This window comes from Pituophis catenifer, unplaced genomic scaffold (assembly GCF_029215685.1).
Source record: "Pituophis catenifer annectens isolate HBS135680 unplaced genomic scaffold, rPitCat1.0.hap2 SCAF_1, whole genome shotgun sequence".
Classification (NCBI taxonomy): Eukaryota; Metazoa; Chordata; class Lepidosauria; order Squamata; family Colubridae; genus Pituophis; species Pituophis catenifer.
In genome coordinates this window covers 198,097,082-198,116,625 of record NW_027256881.1, presented here as the reverse complement: position 1 = coordinate 198,116,625, position 19,544 = coordinate 198,097,082, and the positions used below count along the sequence as shown (strand labels likewise).

The 19,544-nt window shown below is 35.7% G+C and overlaps 1 protein-coding gene across 1 annotated transcript; it reads left to right on the top strand.

Annotated features, from left to right (window-relative positions):
- The first annotated feature begins 1,813 nt into the window (after window positions 1-1,813).
- BBS5 (Bardet-Biedl syndrome 5) lies at window positions 1,814-19,509 on the top strand. Its single transcript, XM_070938193.1, has 13 exons — window positions 1,814-1,901; window positions 4,464-4,546; window positions 5,824-5,889; window positions 7,030-7,079; window positions 8,949-9,076; window positions 10,922-11,057; window positions 12,437-12,532; window positions 13,440-13,502; window positions 14,495-14,629; window positions 14,725-14,808; window positions 15,443-15,466; window positions 15,565-16,137; window positions 19,439-19,509. Exons 1-12 carry the CDS (start codon window positions 1,825-1,827, stop codon window positions 15,664-15,666), a joined length of 1,044 nt encoding a protein of 347 aa, XP_070794294.1. The 5' UTR covers window positions 1,814-1,824; the 3' UTR covers window positions 15,667-16,137; window positions 19,439-19,509.
- The last annotated feature ends 35 nt before the right edge of the window (window positions 19,510-19,544 follow it).

Genomic DNA, 19,544 nt, shown 5'->3' with positions numbered 1-19,544 from the left:
TCTTCAAACTGTAGTTTAATAGTTGTGCTTACATGCACACAATCACAATAAGATTTTTCAAGTATATACTACAGAATTAACAAGTAACTTTAACATGCTTGTAATTCCTACCCTAATTTGAAATATCTTTTTTAAATGAAAAGGCCAAATCATGCTGTTCCAGATAGGAGTAGATAGTTCAGTTCTAAAACTATTTCTGACCTTTTAAAACTGGATTTCAGATGTTGGTTTACATGGCAAGTGACAGATTAATACATATGTTTACAATAGGATGTTGAATTTTGTTCTGCCACATGCTAGCTGTTGAAAGACTTATGTTTCTGCTCTGTTTTATATTATACTCATTTATTTTCATTAAACGTCTGAAATGTATTTTTGTGAGTTGAATATATATTAACATTTTTTTTCTAAATGGACTTATACCTTTATTTCATCAGCCAGAACATTTTCACTGCTGTACCAAAACGAATATCAATGTCTCATTTCATCACTTGAATTAAAACCAATGTAATTGTTTTCATCATTTTCAGGAGGAAGATTTTTACCATTGTATTTATGCTTTTGTGAAACTAAGAAAAATAAGAATGTAACCTCTTTTTTTGAAGAAGTATATATGGTCAGAAATAACTTACTCAGTTTACAGACATATCTTTTTACAGTGAGACAAAGAAAAGAACTCCCTGCTCTGTTGAATAAAGATTAAGGCTGCAATTTGTTTGTATAAAAGGGTGTAAAAGGGGATTTCCTTAAAATTGAACTCAACCACTGATAACTTCACTTATTTATGTAGTTTGCTTTGCTTGCCACAAATACAAAGTTGTTTGCTATTACTTTCTTTCAATATTCTTTTAACTTGTCTGTCCAGTCTATAACTCATACTTATTTATGATCTTACATTCAGAACTACCCTGATCTAATGTTAGCTTACCAAAATCAAGCAGGTGCTGCCATCTACCATTTTTTTCATACTCAGCAAGATATACACCTATTTAAAGAATAGAATACTGGCAGTTGTAATTTTGATAACAAAGCTAATTTTTATAGTTATAGGGTTGGGGATCTCTGTCATAGTAACATACCAAATCTGAATTTTGCCAATTTTAAAACAGTGGTTTTCTTCTTTCTTTCTTTCAAATATTTTTTTCCATGAGAACTACTAAATTCTAAATTAAAACAATTTATACATTAAAAATGTAAATTTTAAAAATGAGTCATAAAATCTAAATTAGCAGCTAAAATTGTAAACTTTAAGCCGAAATGAAATAAATCCGGCATGTGAACAAATTCCTCTAACTGCATTAAATCGACTATTTCTCTTAAAGCTGGTTTCTGCTACGATTGACTTTTCGAACTCGGTCTGAAATAGGAGTTTCGCCCCGCTTTTTGTTATTTCTCAATGATGCAAGGAGTTTGCCTGATAAAATTGGGAAGATGAGAATTGGGACGTAATAGGGCAATGGAACGTCTTCTGTCTGGTCAGAGTCCCTTGGAGTTGGGCGGCCAATAAATGTAAATTACTAACATTAATAACCTTTCCCAGAATAATTGAGAACCTTTCCCCCTGTATTAGAACTATACGGTTTTCATTATTCCAAGCCAGCTGCAAATGGACTATGGGTGCTGTAGCCTTTAACACATCTGGCGAAACGAGCAGGCCGAGAAAACGAGTCCCGAGGAATTCTCTTCGCTTCTGAGCAGAAATAGCGCCCTCTAAACTTCCACGCAAAAATGTAAATCCGGCAGGTTTTTCAAACGCGCTGAGGAAGTTTATCCTTCGCCGGTGCCCGTCGGGAAGCTGGAGTCGGGAACGCGAAGATCTTATGGATGGTTGTCATGGCGGCGGCTGCAGCTGCGGATTCGCTGTGGGAGGACCGAGATGTTCGCTTTGACATCTCTTCTCAGTGAGTGATGTGGCGCGAGCGCGTCCCCGCCCCTCTCGCCTCTCCCTCGCGGGTCGGAAGGGTCTGGCTTGACAGGAGTGGCGGTTCAACGGGCGGGCGCTTCGCGACCCTGGAGCCCAGGAGGCCGTTCCCCGAGCAGCCTTTGTGGGATGCTTGTTGTCTTCCTCCTCCCGCTGCCCCCATGGGGACGGCCGGTCCTCACAATGGACCTCGACCCTCCCCATCCCCATAAATCCTCATCTAGGGGCTTTCGCACACTTAATTCGTTCCTATCAACCCTGTGACAGGGGAGGGGCTACAGGTAGTCCTCGACTTACAACTTAGTGACCAAAGTTACAATAGCACTGAAAAAAGGGAGTGATCACCATTTTTCACACTTACGACCGTTGCAGCGTCCTCACGGTCACGTGATTTACATTCGGATGCTTGACTGACTCACATTTATGACGATTGCCGTGTCCCATCGATCCCCTTTTGTGACCTTCCGATAAGCCAAGTCAATGGGGAAGCCAGATTCACTTAACAACTGTGTTACTAATTTAACAACTGCAGTGATTCACTAAACAATGTGGCGAAAATAAGTTGTAAAATGGGGCCAAACTCACTTAACAAATATCTCATTTAACAGCATAAATGTTGGGCTCAATTGTGGTCATAAATTGAGGGCTACTTGTATTTGTATTTTTTTCTGGATCGTTGAAAACCCCAAGGGCAAGGATAAGGCGCAGAAACTACTCTTTTTTTTTTTTATTCTGCATATATATATATATATATATATATATATATATATATATATATATATACTGTCTAATCTTCCTTAGGACTCTTTTGGTGTGTGCGTGCCTTGGAGTCAGTGTTGACTCCTGGCAACTGCCTGGACTAGTCCCTGTTGTTTTCTTGACTAGAGTTTAGAAGTATAGGTAATCCTCGATTTATGACTGCAATTGAGCCCAAAATTTCTGTTGCTAAGTGTGACATTTGTTAAGTGAAATTTGCTCCATTTTAACGATCTTTCTTTTATTTCTTTTATTTATTTATTTATTGGTTCGATTTATATGCCGCCCTTCTCCGGAAACTCAGGGTGGCTTACAATGCGTTAAGCAATAGCCTTCATACTTTTGTATATACCTGCTTAGTAGGGCTTTTGTCCTCCCCCCAAGCGGTGTTCTTTTTTATACCAAGTCAGCTTATTGCTGACTTTGTATAAACCGTGTCCTCATTTTACCTACCTCAAAAGGATGAAAGGCTGAGTTAACCTTGAGCCTGGTGAGATTTGAACTTGCAGTAATTGCAGGCAGCTGGTGCTACTTAACAGCACTTTAGTCTGCTGCGCCACCAAGGTTCTTGCCATAGTTGTTACGTGAGTCGCTGCAGTTGTTAAGTTAGCCACATGGTTGTTAAGTGAATCGGGCTTCCCTGATTCGAGGATTGCGTCAGAAGGTTGCAAAAAGAGGATCATATGAGCCCAGGACACTGCAACCGTCATAAATAAGAGCCAGTTGGAAAGTGTTTGAATTTTGATCACATGACCATGGGGATGTTGTAATGGTCTTAAGTATGAAAAATGGTCATAAGTCACTTTTTTCAGTGCTATTATAACTTTGAACAAATTGTTGTAAATCGAGGACTATCTGTAGTTTGCCATTACCACATCCTTAGTGCTGAGAGAGGGGGACTGGCCCAAGGTTACCTAAGCTGGCTTCATGCTCAGTGCAGGACTAGAACTCATCATCTCCCATATTCTAGCGTCCTGCATTAACCACTAAACTAAACTGGCTCCTTCACATCTTATTTATTTTGGAAGACCTCATCGTACCTTACAGAATTGTTATTTGTAACTTGAGAGGCACATATATTGAGCAATTTTGATTGAATCAAAATTAAAACGTTTTAATAACATAATTCAAAAATTCTCGTCTGTTTTCAACTGAACAAAGGAAGGAAATTAACAGCTTTACGCCTGGAAAAAAGGATAATGTATTTCATTTGGCAATATGAATATTTGATGTGCCTGTTGATATAAATTTAATTGAACCTTCAGAAGAATTAGCCATAAATGTAATGATTCAAGAGAAAACCTCTTGAATTGAATCATTCAGAAGCAAAATGTATTAAAAGTGATATTATCACTGGATTCCCATCCAGGGGGACCTACTTCACAATACTTGAAATGTGATTCTGAATAGGATTGTTTATAACATAGGAGTTGAGACTGGGATTGAGGGCCACTGGGGGGCTTGATCGTTATAATTAAGAATTACTGTAGTGCTGTAATTTACTTTCTTATCCCAATTTATTTTTCCTTTTAGATCTTAAGTGTGAAGATGGGATAGCTATTTTTTTTTTTAAGTTCTGGAGGGGTTTTATTAGTTAAAGAGGGAATGGTGATGACAGTGTGGTATAGGACAAGCCCTTTTACAGAAATTGTAGGCTGCGGGAAGAGTTGTACATAATTATTACCTTTCAGAACGTTATTCAAATTCAATTAATTATGACTGACCTCTGTAATTAAAAACAAGACAACTATTTATAGCAATATCTAAGAATATAATATTGTTTTAGGCAAATGAAAATGAGACCAGGGGAGGTCCTCATTGATTGTTTGGAGCCTATTGAAGATACCAAAGGCAACAATGGAGAGAAAGGTAACAGAGTTTTTAAAAGTTGGTTAAATTTGTTCCACAGACATTTCAAAGAAATAAAAGTTTTTTCTGGTTGGTTGATTTTGAACATATGCAATACAAAACCATGCATTCAGAATAGAATGAGAGAGAATGAGATAGCTTATTTTTCTGTTTTTTTCAGATATTTCATCTCCTAAAACTCCTGTGTGTGTCTGTTTGCATTAATGATAATCTCTTTTAATTAACAAATATACTTCTGCCAAATTAAGGTATCCCCCATGGATGTAAGATGAATTTTATTTTGCTTGTGAAGTTTGTGATTCACAATTATCTGAATTTATTACACGGAATATCATTGTACAACTAATTTGAAGGCCACAATTGCCTTCATTTGTTAAAGTACGGTATTTATCTTCCACTTTTCCCCATGCTATCTGGCATTAGGTTTTTTTCCCCCCCACTTTTCTCAAATCTACAAAACATCTGTTTCTAGAAATCTTTCGCCTTACCCTTTAATGTTTTGCTTCCTTAGTTTATTTCCCCCATAAATGCTTACATAAGATAGTTTGCTTCTAGGGATGGCATTCACAGTGTTTATTTATCTTGTTCTATAACTGTATTATATCCTTTTAAATCCTATATATTGAGAGCAAACTCATCTCAGTGTGAATACTTATTAATCAGTATTGCATTATATAGACTCAAAACATTTGTAAGTACAGGAGACCCTCACTCTATCAGGACAGAAGGATGCTGGAGGACAGATTGGCCAAGGTTTTGAAGATTCAGTGTTATCTCCAGATTGAGGCAGCATGCTTTCAAAAGCAATTACAGTGCAGAGATGCAGAGACCAAAGAGGGAGGCTATGTCCCATTTTCTATTTGCAAATATCCCAGAGCATCTGGCTGGTCATTGTGAGAAACAAAATGCTTGTCTAAGACGGGCTTGACCTGATCCAGCAGGCTTGTGCATGCCACGGCTGCTATCTATTATTAAACTGGGAACATGCTGGTGAATCCTTCCTGTAAGAGGTGTAGTTCATATCCTAGCAGCCATCTCATAGGGGCCTATTATAATTACTTTCAGTTGGAATAAGTTAAAAAAGAGAAACAACGGCTAAGTTTATTACAGGATTTCTCTCTGGATTGTTGGTCAATAATCATTGCTGCTTTATATTATATTTGATTACATGTCTAACTTGTCCATGTGTTCATGCACTTTTTTTTCCTGTTTCTCATATGTAAAAACAAAGTTATCGGATGTAGAAATTCCAATTATTATTTTTTTTTAATTTCTAGGCAGACTCTTAGTAACAAATTTAAGAATTATTTGGCATTCTGTTGTATTGCCTAGAGTCAACCTCTGTAAGTATTTTTTTCCTTTTTAATGCATATTTTGTCTATCCACACATCCCCAGTTGTTAATAATGTACAGTTTCTAAAAAGTCAGCCAAAAGGTCTCTCTGATGTATTTGTCAAATCTGTTAAATTATCACCATAATCTCCAAGGATTCCTGATGATTTATAACATCACTACTGCAACCTATAACAATAGTATTAGCTGTTATTACGTGACAGAAGGTGCACCTGGAGAGGCAGTGGGGAAGAGTTTTGGCAACACAGAGCTTCCCCAGAGAGAGGCCCAGATTAAGATACTGTAACGTTCCAAGCTGGAGGAAGGAAAAGGTTCGGGGTAGCCATAATCTAGAATCGCTCAATATATACCTAGTTAACTTAGAAGATTTCATCTTTAGTTTGGTAAAATTCTGTGCATTAGGTAGAAGCAAATAAAAGATGGAATTCTGTTGGATTTTCCTGTGTCATCTCTGGGCTTGGGCTTTAGCTGTTATTAAAATAACCCGACCCTTTTCAGATTCTCATCAGACTGAAAAAAGATACTGTTATTTCATTCATTTTAATGGAGTCCTTAAAGTAGTAGCATCTTGGGCGAGAGGAGGAGGGTTGATGGTTATGTGGAAGCTCAAAAAAAATGTGTTACGTATTTTAAAATGTACCATACCCCTAATTGAAATACTGCTAGAGCAGTTACAGGTGGCAGGTGGTGAACTTGTTTCTTTTTCTGCTATTGTTGGTGGTAAAGGAGTGGTAAGATGAGGTCTGCATTGAGCATTGTAAAAGAAGTGAATTGGAAAGAGATTTTGAGGTCTGTTCTGTAGATAACAATGGTAGAATCAAAAATGTTATTCAGCATATTCTGTGGTATTACATTCAGATACCTCAGACTGTCTTAAATTTTGTTGCTTGAGAAGTATGAAGCAATAGTAGATGATTTCAAAGCACTCTGGATATTATATATTAATCTGGAATTGTTAAAAATGAAAAATTGTTTTGGTTCACTTCACTTCCCACTTGTCTTCTGGTGCTGTTATATATTTGCTGTGCATATATTATATAATGTTACTTTATACTAACAATCTGTTATTAAATCATTGGTCTAATGCTATGTCTTTAACAATGTTGTGTTTCTTTTCCCTAATTATTTAGCTGTTGGCTACAATTGCTTTGTGAATACAACAACAAGAACTGCTAACTCGGTAAAATTACAAAATTAGTTTTGAATTAGCCAGAATATTTTTCAAAATAGATATGCTGTTTTAAAATAATATAACTTGCTAATCATTATTTGCTTTACAGAGCTCCTTAAATTTCAAACACAAGAACATTAGTGATATCCAAGTTTTATATATGCATTACAGCATTGACTTTAATGAATTAACTTGAGTTGCATTAAGTTCTTCATTTAAGATGACAGATACTTATACAGTTGGACGCAGAAGAAAAATGCAGGCAGTGATATCAAACAGGAAATTAATAACAAAAATATAGATTTTGCTAAAGATATGAAAGATTTGGTATATAAACTACAGTGTATGATTATGGTCATGCCTTCTGATTTCATGTCAGCTAGCATTCACAAATTGATAAGTATGTTCCAAACACAGAATAAGCATCTTCTGCATCTCAAGTAGAAGCTCAAGTACTATTTTGATTTGGGAAATCGAAATACTATTTGTGAAAGGGTACTATATTTTATCTCTTTCCAGTCTTCAATGTTGGTAGTTTAATGAAGGTATACAAATAGTCCTTGGTTTATGGCAGTCATTCAACAACTGTTCAAAGTTACAGTGGCACTGAACATGAGGAACTTACAACCGGTCCTCAAAGTTCCATCCATAGCAACATCCTTACATCACATGATAATGATTCATGTGCTTGGCAACCAGCTTGCAATTATGGCATCTCACAATCACATTTGTGACCTATCCTGCCAGGTTCCCACAAAGCAAAATAAATTGGCAGGAGGTCACAAGTCACTCCTGCTTCTGCCGCTTTTTCACACCCTCACATTCAATAGCATCTGCCCACAGAAACCTAGCACCTTCCTATAGCACCTGTCTACACATGCCCCATAATGCCTACCCACAACACACACACACACACACACACACACACACACACACACACACACACACAGGTCTCGCTCCTCAGCCTGCTTGCCTGAGACTCCCACCTCCCATGTCATGAACATGTAAAGTCCTCATATAGTCCTAGTGTTAGGACAGCAACTAGGATTTCTGGGATTGCCATTGCTATAGAATGTGGTCACATAATACTGTGCTCTACGACTGAATCACTTAGCGACAGAAATTCCAGTCCCAGTTGTCATCATAAACAGAAGACTATCTGATGAGCCTCCAAATGCTAATGTCCTAGCCCAGATTTCATTCTCTTTCCAAGGTTCTTTAACAGGTTAAGTCATTAATAATTAGAAGTTTTACAGAAGACAGGAAAATAACTACTGAAAAATAAAAATATGTGATGGCAAAGTAAGAATATTAATCAGGTGTACTTATGTGTTATCTCATAATATCATCCAGGTAGTTATAGATCTATCATCTCACATTAAAATAAATGTTCTCTTAATTCTACATTATTCCACATCATTTTATATAATAGTATCTTCAGTTTGGTCTTCAGATTTGACCCATAAGAGAAAAGAGAGAGAGGTGGGAAGAAAAAATAATGATAGATATTGATTAGTGCAGATATAAATAATTGGAATTTTAATGTAGGTCAGCTTTATTTAATGAGTTCATAATTAAAATTCACTTCACATGTTTTATGAAATGTGCAATTTAACAGAAATGAACAGAAATGAACAGAAATGTGCTTTACATTTACTGAACTTGGTTTTTATAATATGTGAGTTGTTACCTACTCAAGGCATTTGTGATACGGCAGGTTAGAAATATAGCATATATTTGTATCTCTCAAAAACTGAAGTTTCATTAAATGCAACTCTGTATAATATTTTTCAGAAATGTTAAATGACTATAATGTTCATTTCTTTTTTTCTTTTAAAAACTGCAATAAAATATTAAATCTGATATTTTCTCTTATAGAAATTAAGAGGACAGACCGAAGCACTTTATATCTTAACCAAATGCAATAACACACGTTTTGAATTCATATTTACAAATGTGATTCCTGGGAGCCCCAGACTTTTTGCTTCTGTTATTTCTGTTCACAGGTATTTACAGTTTTTTTTTAAGTTTTATGTAGAAACACAAAAGATTCAATAAAGCAGCCCTAACAAAATTAGTTAATTACATAAGGTAGATTAGGTTTCAGAAATTTTGCTGTGTTGGTTTGAAATATAATACAATTTGGTATTTACAAATGCAGATCTCTGCCCTGTATTTGAAAATCCTTCCCTTACCATCCTTTTTCCACAACCTCTCTTTTGTACATTTTAAAAGTCCACAACAGGTACTGGTATTTTATTTTAGGGCTTTTTATTTGAATCCGTATGGACTCATGCAGATATATTAAATGCTACTAATGACTATCAAAAATTTTAGGTCCAACTGTAATAAAAACAAAATGTTATTGTTTTCCAAGAAATGAATTTATATCATTGTTTAGTTCTACTTTCATTTGTATCCTTTCTGTTCTAATTTAAATAATAACAAGTTAATCTGAATCCCAGCTAAAATATTATTGTTATTGTTAATTAAATTTGTTTGCTGCCCAACTCACTGCAAGGGGAGTTCCTGAGATATGCATACCATCATCAGGAAATAACCAACTTAAAAGGACTATTGTACTGGGGAATAGTAATATTGTTTTCAAATTCCTAAGTATCAACCATCTGAGTTTAATGCAATTTGTAGAAAAAAATGTTTTAGTATGTTCCCAACTTCTGAATGAAATGTTCATGTTTTCAGCCAAGCAATTTTCCAGAGAAGAGGAGTGTTCAGTTACGCATCTTTATCTTTTTACATAAATTATTTTTTGTACAGCAAGTCTTCTTGCGCTTCAGTTTTTCAAATTACAAATAGATTTTTATATTATATATAAATATAATATTTATAAAATTTATATTATAAATATTATAATATATAATATATAAATATATAATAATTATATATTTATAATATAATATTTATTAAAATTATGTTCAGCTGCCAACTCAAACAAGCCTGAAGGCCAAGAAAAGGTTGAAATAAATGTTCCTGAATGGATGTTGCTGGCAGTATCTCTTAAGTGGGCGAAGTGGGCGGTATCCCTAATTCTAACCCTTTGAAAGAGGTGGCACAACCCAAATAGTTTTTTCAGGTAGAAAAGTGCTTAACAATTTACATGCCTCAGTCTCTTAGAAGTGCTTTTTCCAGAGCATGGTTTGAATAACTCAATTCCATGGCAAAGTACGGGAGATTTCATGTAGCTCCATTTGCAGAAAAACTGTGTATATAATGCTTCAGTGCTGAAAACATCAGATATATCTTATTTCAGTGGTTCTCAACCTGTGATCCGCGGACCCATGAGGGTCCACAGTGTTGTCACGGGGGGGGGGGTGTCTGTGAAGGCTTGAAGAAATGTCATGATTTAAATCTTGAGTTAAGTCTTGGAGGTCTATGGCCACAAAAGGTATTAAAAGGGGGTCCGTGGTGAAGAAAAGGTTGAGAATCACTGCCTTATTTGGTTGTAAAGAATACTTTGTAGCAAGGGCTGATTACTTAAGTTTTTTTCTTGAAAATCTAAGAAATACTTGGATACTAAGAATAAACTTAAATTTTATGCATTGAGTGAACATGTGTATTTCTATGAGTCTGCATCTTTTACCTCAGATTGGATGAGGTAAGGTTGTAAGATTGGACACTTACAGAAGATTGAGGTTGTCTGCAGGGATGCTGATATATAATGAATATCTCTTACTTTTTTCTGTATATTTTTTAACTGCTGCTTAATATGATTACTCATCGGTAAATTAATTGGATTGAATTGTACACAAAATGGACTGTTTCATGGATACATTTAAATAAAATGAGATTAAAAATGAAAATGTTAAAACTATATGTTCCACTATTTGTAGAGCTTACGAAACATCAAAAATGTACCGTGAGCTGAAGTTGAGATCTGCATTAATTCAGAACAAGCAATTGAGAATGTTACCAAAAGAACAAGTGTATGACAAAATAAATGGTGTTTGGAACTTATCTAGTGACCAGGTATGATGTTGCATGAGAAAACAATATTAAGAAAGTAGTTTCTTAAAAAGTGTCTGATGTGCCAAAAAAATTATATAACCCGTACACAAACTATTTGATTATATTATGTAGGAATAGTAGACTGTTTTAGTATTGATTCAGATCAAATCAAATCTTCATTACAGTCATAGACCAGCATAATTATTACTTCATTTTCCCATAAAGACTATCCAAGACACTTAACATTCAGGGCAGTACAAGAAGTAATAATTGTAGTAGGGAAAGAACACCACAGATAATTTAGGAACAAAGAACAGGAATATAGTAGTGTAAGAAGCATTGCATTTGTAAATGAAGAAAGCTATGTAAAGCAGCTTCAAGACAAATAACTTATATGAAATCAGAAATATATGAAATCAGCTAGGTGGCGAGGGAGGGAACAAAATACACACAGGGAGTAGATGGGGTATTCTCTACTCCATTAGCCACTTCCAACATGCCCCCCCCCCGGTAAGGCCCCAGGCTAATTGGCATAGACATGTCTTCAAGGCCTGTCTTGGGATGGGAGCAGATCCGACCTCAAGGGACAATTTTTTTCTAGAGGGTGGGAGCCACAACTGAAAAGGCTCTTCTGGACTCTGCCAGGCGACATTCCTTGGCTAATGGGATCCGCAGCATACCCCTTCTGCCAGCAATCCATTAGGTTGAAGCAATTTCTCAGATAATGTGGACGTATACCACAAAGGGCTTTAAAGGTGATAACAACACCCTGAATTGGACTTGGAAGCAAACTGGCAGCCAGTGCAGCTCATGGAAGAGCAATGTAACATAGGCCACCGTAGGGGCTCCAAGAACTGTCCGTGCAGCTGTTTTCTGGCAACTGTTGCTCAGTTGTTTCTAACTCAGTGAATCAAATCAAATCTTTATTACAATCATGGACCGGCATAGTTTATTCAGTTGGATTCCAGGAATTATTTTTTTAAAAACTCACAAAGGAAACATTTTCTTACATACAGTTGTTTTAACATCTAAGAATTTAGCTAAAAATAGGAAGAAAATCAGCATTACAGAGTAAAGCAGCTCTTTTTGAATACTGTCACTTTGATGTCAGTAGTTGCCTCTGGAACAACCTAAATTTAACTTGCATGCCATTGTATTTGAATGGCATATTATTTTGGGAACTTGGCAGGAACGCCAGAGAGTTTCCTCCTTTGTGCCATGATTTCTTGGGGATTCCCAATGAGTTTCTTATTTAAATAAGCATTTAAATGTCAGTTTTACTTTAGGAAATGTGCTGTTCTATTTAGGAAATGTGCTGTTCTATTTAGATTTTACACAAATACGTAAAAATATGAAGGATTCAAGGAGCCTAGTTTATTTTGCTTTCTTTCTTTTTCTAGGGAAACCTGGGTACATTTTTTATTACAAATGTAAGAGTAGTTTGGCACGCTAATATGAACGATAGCTTTAATGTCAGTATACCATATCTGCAAATTGTAAGTAGCTACAATTATCTCTCTTATTAGTAATTATAATATATGATATTATTTTAATTATGCAAAATATATATTTGGCTCTTGCAGATTGAAATCAGTAACCTTTCAGCTCCCCTATCAGATCACCCATATGTACTCGTAAGAGGGTGTATGGCTTGTTAGGGCTTAATTATATGTGAAGCTATTGCTTTGTTAATAGGTTACTCCATTTTCAAATGGCGGTAATTATTAGGATGGTATCATTTGAAAAGGAAATGTTTAAGCTTTCCTTCTCTAACTGCAATCTCATAGAAGAGGAGGACTCATTTCTCAGACTAATTATCTTTTTGTTGAGATAGTGGCTAAGTAAAGGAAACATCATACACATTATTGCCACTGACGCATCTATCTCCCACGACTGTTGTCATTTTTTAAAAAAACTGCAAATTGCACGACACTCATGTCTAATTAGTACTCAAGATCTCTTTATCACGTTTATGAGGCAAGTTTTCATTCTAGTGAAACAGTGGGGAAAGGAAATTAAGCAATAGTATAGGACATGTTAGAGGTGGCATGATGAGTGGCATTAGGTGTATGTAAACTAGAAACTTTGCTTTGGATGTCATGGTCTAAATTAAGAAATTATATAACTTTTTAAATGTGCCAAACATTATTTGGTTGCCAAGGTAATTATTGTTATGCCAGCTAAAAGTGTTGTGGAAGTAACCATACAAATATTTAATTCTGATTGAAATTCACAAAAGTTAGCTTTTTCATTTCCTTTTTAGTGTGTTTTTTGGTTTTGTCCTTTCAAATATTTACAAAGATCTTAATTGCAAGAGATTGTATCAATATTTTCAGTTACTTTTGTTAAGAATCTATTTTAAAAATGTTTTAACACATATATTTTTATAATCTTTGCATCCAGCGTTCTATAAAGATTAGAGATTCAAAATTTGGCTTGGCACTTGTCATTGAAAGTTCTCAGGCGGTAAGAAACTAATGGCATAATTTATTTTTTCAGTTCATATACCATTTGATTTACAATAAATATTTTTTACTTTCTGTTATTCAATTCTGTTATTCTGTTCTGTTATTCAAAGAGAAATTGTTGCTTTGATTCGCATAATGTAGTAGCCTGGTATTATACTTGGTAAATAAGCATAAGTAATGAAAAGACATAATAATGACCATGATAAATTAGCAGCAGGTGACCAATCAGATCTCTGAATGAAACATGGCATACCAGCTTAGTCATGTACTATTTTTGAACAATGTGTTCCTGTAAAAATTGAAAGTGCAGTCTTGAAATTATCTGCTTCTGAGAAGTTGGAGTAAGACTGTGAATAAATGGCTTTGGAAATGCATGTGTCATTGCTGATTATTTTTCTCATGCTGCTGCTGAGATTAGTATTTAAAAATAGCTTCCAGCCTTGAATTGTCCAGTTGCTTTGGTAACAGTATCTTAAAAATTGTATTCATTCACAAAAAAATGGTACATGAAAATGAACACACGAAAAGCCAACTAAAATGCATTAAATAATATATATGTATATTAGATAATGTGTGTGTGTACATACACATATACATGCACACATTATGTACACACACATATATAATATATCTCCTATGTGATAGATAGATAGATAGATAGATAGATAGATAGATAGATAGATAGATAGATGATAGATAGATAGATAGATAGATAGATAGATAGATAGATAGATAGATAGATAGTATCTTTCTGCATGTCTGGTTAAGAAGTAACTCCCACTGCAGCTTCTAGTTTTCTTAAATATTCAATTTATCTGAATATATTACATATTTAACCATGATTTAAAGTAATACTGTGCCATTGACTTCTCATATGATAATGAACCATTTTAGAGTTTGTAAAATATACTTGATTATAGTTTATAATTATAATGTATAATATAGTATAATTATTGTGTAAGTTTTATTTAACATATTACTCTTTTACAGACTGGAGGATATGTGCTTGGATTTAAGATTGACCCAGTTGAAAAACTGGAGGAAACTGCAAAAGAAATAAATTCATTGCATAAAGTGTTTTCAGTCAATCCTATATTTGGAGTAGACTATGAAATGGAAGAAAAGGTATACTTTTTGATATTTTAATCAATCCCTGCTTTTGTTTAAAGGTATTTTAAAAATGTAAGTTGTTTAAAATTGTTTTCTTTATCAATATTCAGCCTCAACAGCTAGAAGATTTGAAAGTAGAACAAATAGAGGAAGATGTAGAAATAGAGGCAAATGAGCCGACAGATGCCTTTGTGGTAAGTGTCTCTTAAAACTAATAACGTTTGTATTGTTTCCCTGTACACTTAGGTGTACTAAACTGGTCAGTAAATTATAATGAGCTCACAGCCCAGGTCAAAATGCTAATAAACTAAGATATATGTCTTGGATGTAATATTACACTAACAATTGTCATTTTATATTATTGATCAAGTAACCCAAGAAGTAATGAGTTAAATATAGGTAGTTGTCCTTTATTCATTTGCTTATTTATAACTATTGGGTGCTGCCTATTCAAGAAACAGTTTATTTTCAAACAGTGAGCAATAACATTACACTAAACAAAAAATCCCAGCTCTCTCTTTAATACTAGGAATAAATCAGTTGTTTAGTTGCATGTGATATATCAGATCAAAGCTAATTGTTTATTTGCCGTAAGTTCTATATTTAGAATCGTTATATAAGATTATACATATTAATAGGAATGTCTTGAAAAACAGGATTTTAAATTGAAAATGAATTTATTTTATTTAATACTAAGTAAATTACATAAGAAATGAAATTTTGATATCTTTGAGATAATGATTTTTCAATGAATTAATTTATTGCCTGAATTGCAGTTAAAAATAGTGCTGAATGCCGCCATAACTTATTTTTATTTTTCTATCATAGGCTTATTTTGCTGATGGAAACAAGGTATTTTTTTAAGTTACAATAAAACTGACTTAGTTTCTTGTCAACACTATTAACCACAATTTGCTTACATTTTTTTCTTCTTGTTGTTCTGCAAATAGCAACAAGACCGTGAGCCTGTTTTTTCCGAAGAGCTAGGACTCGCCATAGAGAAACTGAAAGATGGATTCACATTGCAAGGACTCTGGGAAGTAATGGGTTGATATTCATCTTAAAAAGATGTAATAATTGACAAAATATATTTTGTCTCTAAAACTCATGCTGCAGTCTTTTTAATCAATCAAGCTATAGCTACCTCTTTTTTGTAGATTGCAAGAAAAAAATAGTGTTCTTGTATAGTTTTAACATAATTTCTTGTATACATAAGAAGTAAGATATTTAAGCTGTGCTTTGTCTTTTTATTCAGTACTTCAACTGCTTGCATTTAATATCCATTATGTATTATTTAAAATATCACTGTAAAAAAATCTGATAGTTCATAGTGTAAACTGAGAAAAGATGTTCTAAATGTGAATGTTGTGGTTGCTTTGGTAGCTATGGTGTTTTTCCTCTATATCTTTAAGCCGTGACTCACAGTCGGTCCTAAATGAACAAGCAAAACAGTTCATACACTTCCAAGTATGAAGACTCAAGGGAAGTTTATTTTGAATAGTCTTTCCCATTGGAATCCATACGTAAGGGAGATATATTGCTGCTTCTTGTCCCAGGTTGTGTCTCCTCTCTGACAATGAAAAGTTTGGAATGAATAGATTGGAGAGTAACTCTGATTTACTCTGAAGTAATTTACTAGTTTCTGGACCAAGAGGTTGGCTGCAGTACTTGGCAGAATTACCCCTGATCAGCCTCTTTGGCCATTGATATAAAGGAGCTTATTTAAAAAAAATAAAAACAAAAACAGGAGATGAAACATTTTAAGCAATGCATAGGACAAAAATGACATAAAAATGAATAGGTCCAAATACAGTCCAAAGTTCAAGTTTGGATCTACAAATCTAAGTGGCGGTATTTAGAGTGGTTAGACAAGCTTACTTCTCCACTCTTGCATCCCAGAAAACTGCCAGGAAGAATTTTTTTTAAAAAGTGACACAATCCCTATTAAAGTAGAAATTAAACTGGATCATCGTCTGCTGGGCAGTGGCAAAGCAGCATTTGGAAGATCAAACGCCTCATATTCACTTAGATTCCAACTGGGTAGGGTTTAGCTGAGGAGATGGAAACTTCCACTTACAAGGTTATCTGGGCTAGGCTTAAGCCTGTGGATCGTGTGGGATTTGACAGGGGTCTCTGTGCTGTTAACCTAGTCACCTGTGCCCCGGACTCCTGTCTCACCTAGTTAATGAAACCTGCCAGGTAATGAATGACTGGTGGTGGGAAGCCCCTTGAGTGAGAAGACGTTATCACCTGCATTTGGACTTAGGTGAATCCCTTCTCCAGAAACCATTGCTCAGCTCAGTTGTTTTAACTATCAATCAATCTCCAATATTTCCCTCTTTTTTTAGGCAAGATTATTGAGAAGGATGTTGGGCTACAGTTGCGAAATGTCACGGGTGAAACCTATTCGCCCTTTCTAGTCAGGATTCAGGTTGGGTGTGGGATCAAAACTGCAGTGGTTACTCTTATTGATGACCTTTGGCAGAACCAGGAAAGGGAGAATGACTTTCTCGGTCCTGCTTAATCTTTTGGCGATTTTTGATACCACCAACCATAGTATTCCAGTGACAATAATTAACTGAACTCTTAACTGTTAAGCAGTGGTTCTCCTTCCTGAATAGTGTTTTCCAGTTGATAGTATTGGAAGGGAAGCGGTCAAGGCCTAGGGAGCTCCAGTTCGGGCTGCCACAGGTCATGTTGCTTCTTTCCCTGCTGTTTTATGTCTTTATGAAATCACTGGGAGAAGTCATTGGTGGCACAAGGTAATCTGGTATTTCATCAATATGCTGCTGACACCAAATGTTAGCCACAAGCAACCAGAACAGCTCCAAGAAATGATTAAAGAAGTTTCTTTAGAAAAGTCTATGGAGATTTTCAGTCATCCAAGCCATGGTTGTCCCAAAGGTGCTTTTTCAAGAGGCAACTGGACTTTCTGCTTTTTCTTTAAAGACATTTCACTTCTCATCCAAGAAATGTCTTCAGCTTTTTTAGTAAAGGACACCAATGTACAGTAATCTCTCCATCTGTCTGCCTTCCCTTTGGAAATGACACATATACTGCTAATGTCTTGACTTTATAAGCTTCCTCCCCCTCAGAGTCTAAGATGGAATGCCTTTTAACTCTTCCTATTAGTACCTCTTCCTCTTCAGCCAGTGGTTCCACTGCATCCAGTTATGGGCATCCTTCCTAAGCCTGGCAGAAGTTGTGGTGGAGGACTTGACCTGTGCCCAAAAGGTGATAGGGAGAAACAAACTTAGACTGAACCCCAGCAAGAGAAAATGGCTGTGAATTCATAAACCACCTGTTTGCAAAGCTAGTCTGAATATATAATATATTGAGAAGTATAGCTAAATGTCAATGTAGGTAAAATCAATTAGTAATACTTAAGTCTTATAAAAGCCAGCAAGATTTAATCTTCAGATCTCGACTAGCACTGCCAATGAAGTCTAAACAAAAACCTTTGGATAACATCCTGATCCAATGAAAATTAAAGACTGTACAGATAGTTCTTGAGTTACAACAGCAATTGGGACTGGGATTGCTGTTGCTAAACAATGCGGTCATAAATAACAATGTCATGTGACCATATCATTTAGTGCAGTTCCAGTTGCCATCATAACTCCAAAACAATGCAGGTCAATAAGCAGGAGCCCTAAGGGTGAGGAGGTACCAGTGGGGGTCATAGGCGGTGAAGGAGCTATGGGCAGGCATATATTACAGAGCTCAGGTGGGTGGGGTTGTGAGAGATCATACTCCATAGTGGGGCTATTCAGGAGAAAAAGCATTAGGAAAAACTTATAGAGCAACTTGTTACTTTCCTTGCCAGTTTCCCCATTGACTGACTGTGGGCAAGGAAGGTAGCAAATGGTGAGCACATGATTGTGGGGATGCTACAATGTCTGCAATTTCCCAGCTCAGTCATAAGTTCCCCCATTTCAGTGCTGTTGTAATTTGGAATAGTCACTGAACAAGTGATTGTAAATCAAGGACTACCTATAGTAGAAGACAGTACTCAAGCCAGGGGTGAAATGCTGCCCGGATCGGACCAGATCACCTGGTCTAGTAGCGATCTTGGACAGTAGTTCGGCAGTCTGGTAGTAATGGCGGAGAGAAGCCCCACCCACCCGGGTGTCATTACTTCCTGGTTTTAACCCGGAAGTAATGTATTTTTTACTTTCTGTGCATGCGCTTCCGAACCGGTAAGGAAGGTAAGTAGATTTCACCCCTGACTCAAGCTCACAAATACTTAATACATTGTTTTGATTTCATTTCCTCTTTGCAGTCTATTTTGATTCATAAGTGATACAGAACACATCTTTAATTTGGTTGAGCATTCATGCCCAGACTGCTCCTATTTCCTGGATTCCCTGCTGTTTGAGACCCAACCCTAATTTTATGTTAAATCACTGCACATGCTGCAAAACAATGAGACGAATAACTCCAGTAATAGGCTAAAATAAATCCCCAAATTTATCCCCTAGCACAGCTTTTGGAGGAATTTGTTTTTATTGGCATGTAGATTGAAGACTTTTGGTGAAACAATAATCTTTATAGGAGGTTTCAGTCATGCCTGGCTATTGGTCATCATACTTTCACCTGCTAACTTCCATCTTTTTTGGTACATACTTGAGCTGAAGTATTAAGTGACACGAATGTTATAGGGACCAATTTCTTAGTCACTACATTCAAACCTAATTCTACGCCACTGCTAAGTCACAATGCTAAGTATACTTTACAAGTAACCTCCATCCTTCAGCATGTGTAACAAGTAAAACTGATTCCCTAGTGACTAAAGTAACAGTTGCTTCTTTCAACCCATGACAGCTGCAAGCTCCATTTTCCAACACCATCCATTCTGAATTCCAGCTGGTGAAACTCTGTACTATATTTAGTGGGCAAGATTAAATTACAGAAGCTTCAAGCAGGGCAA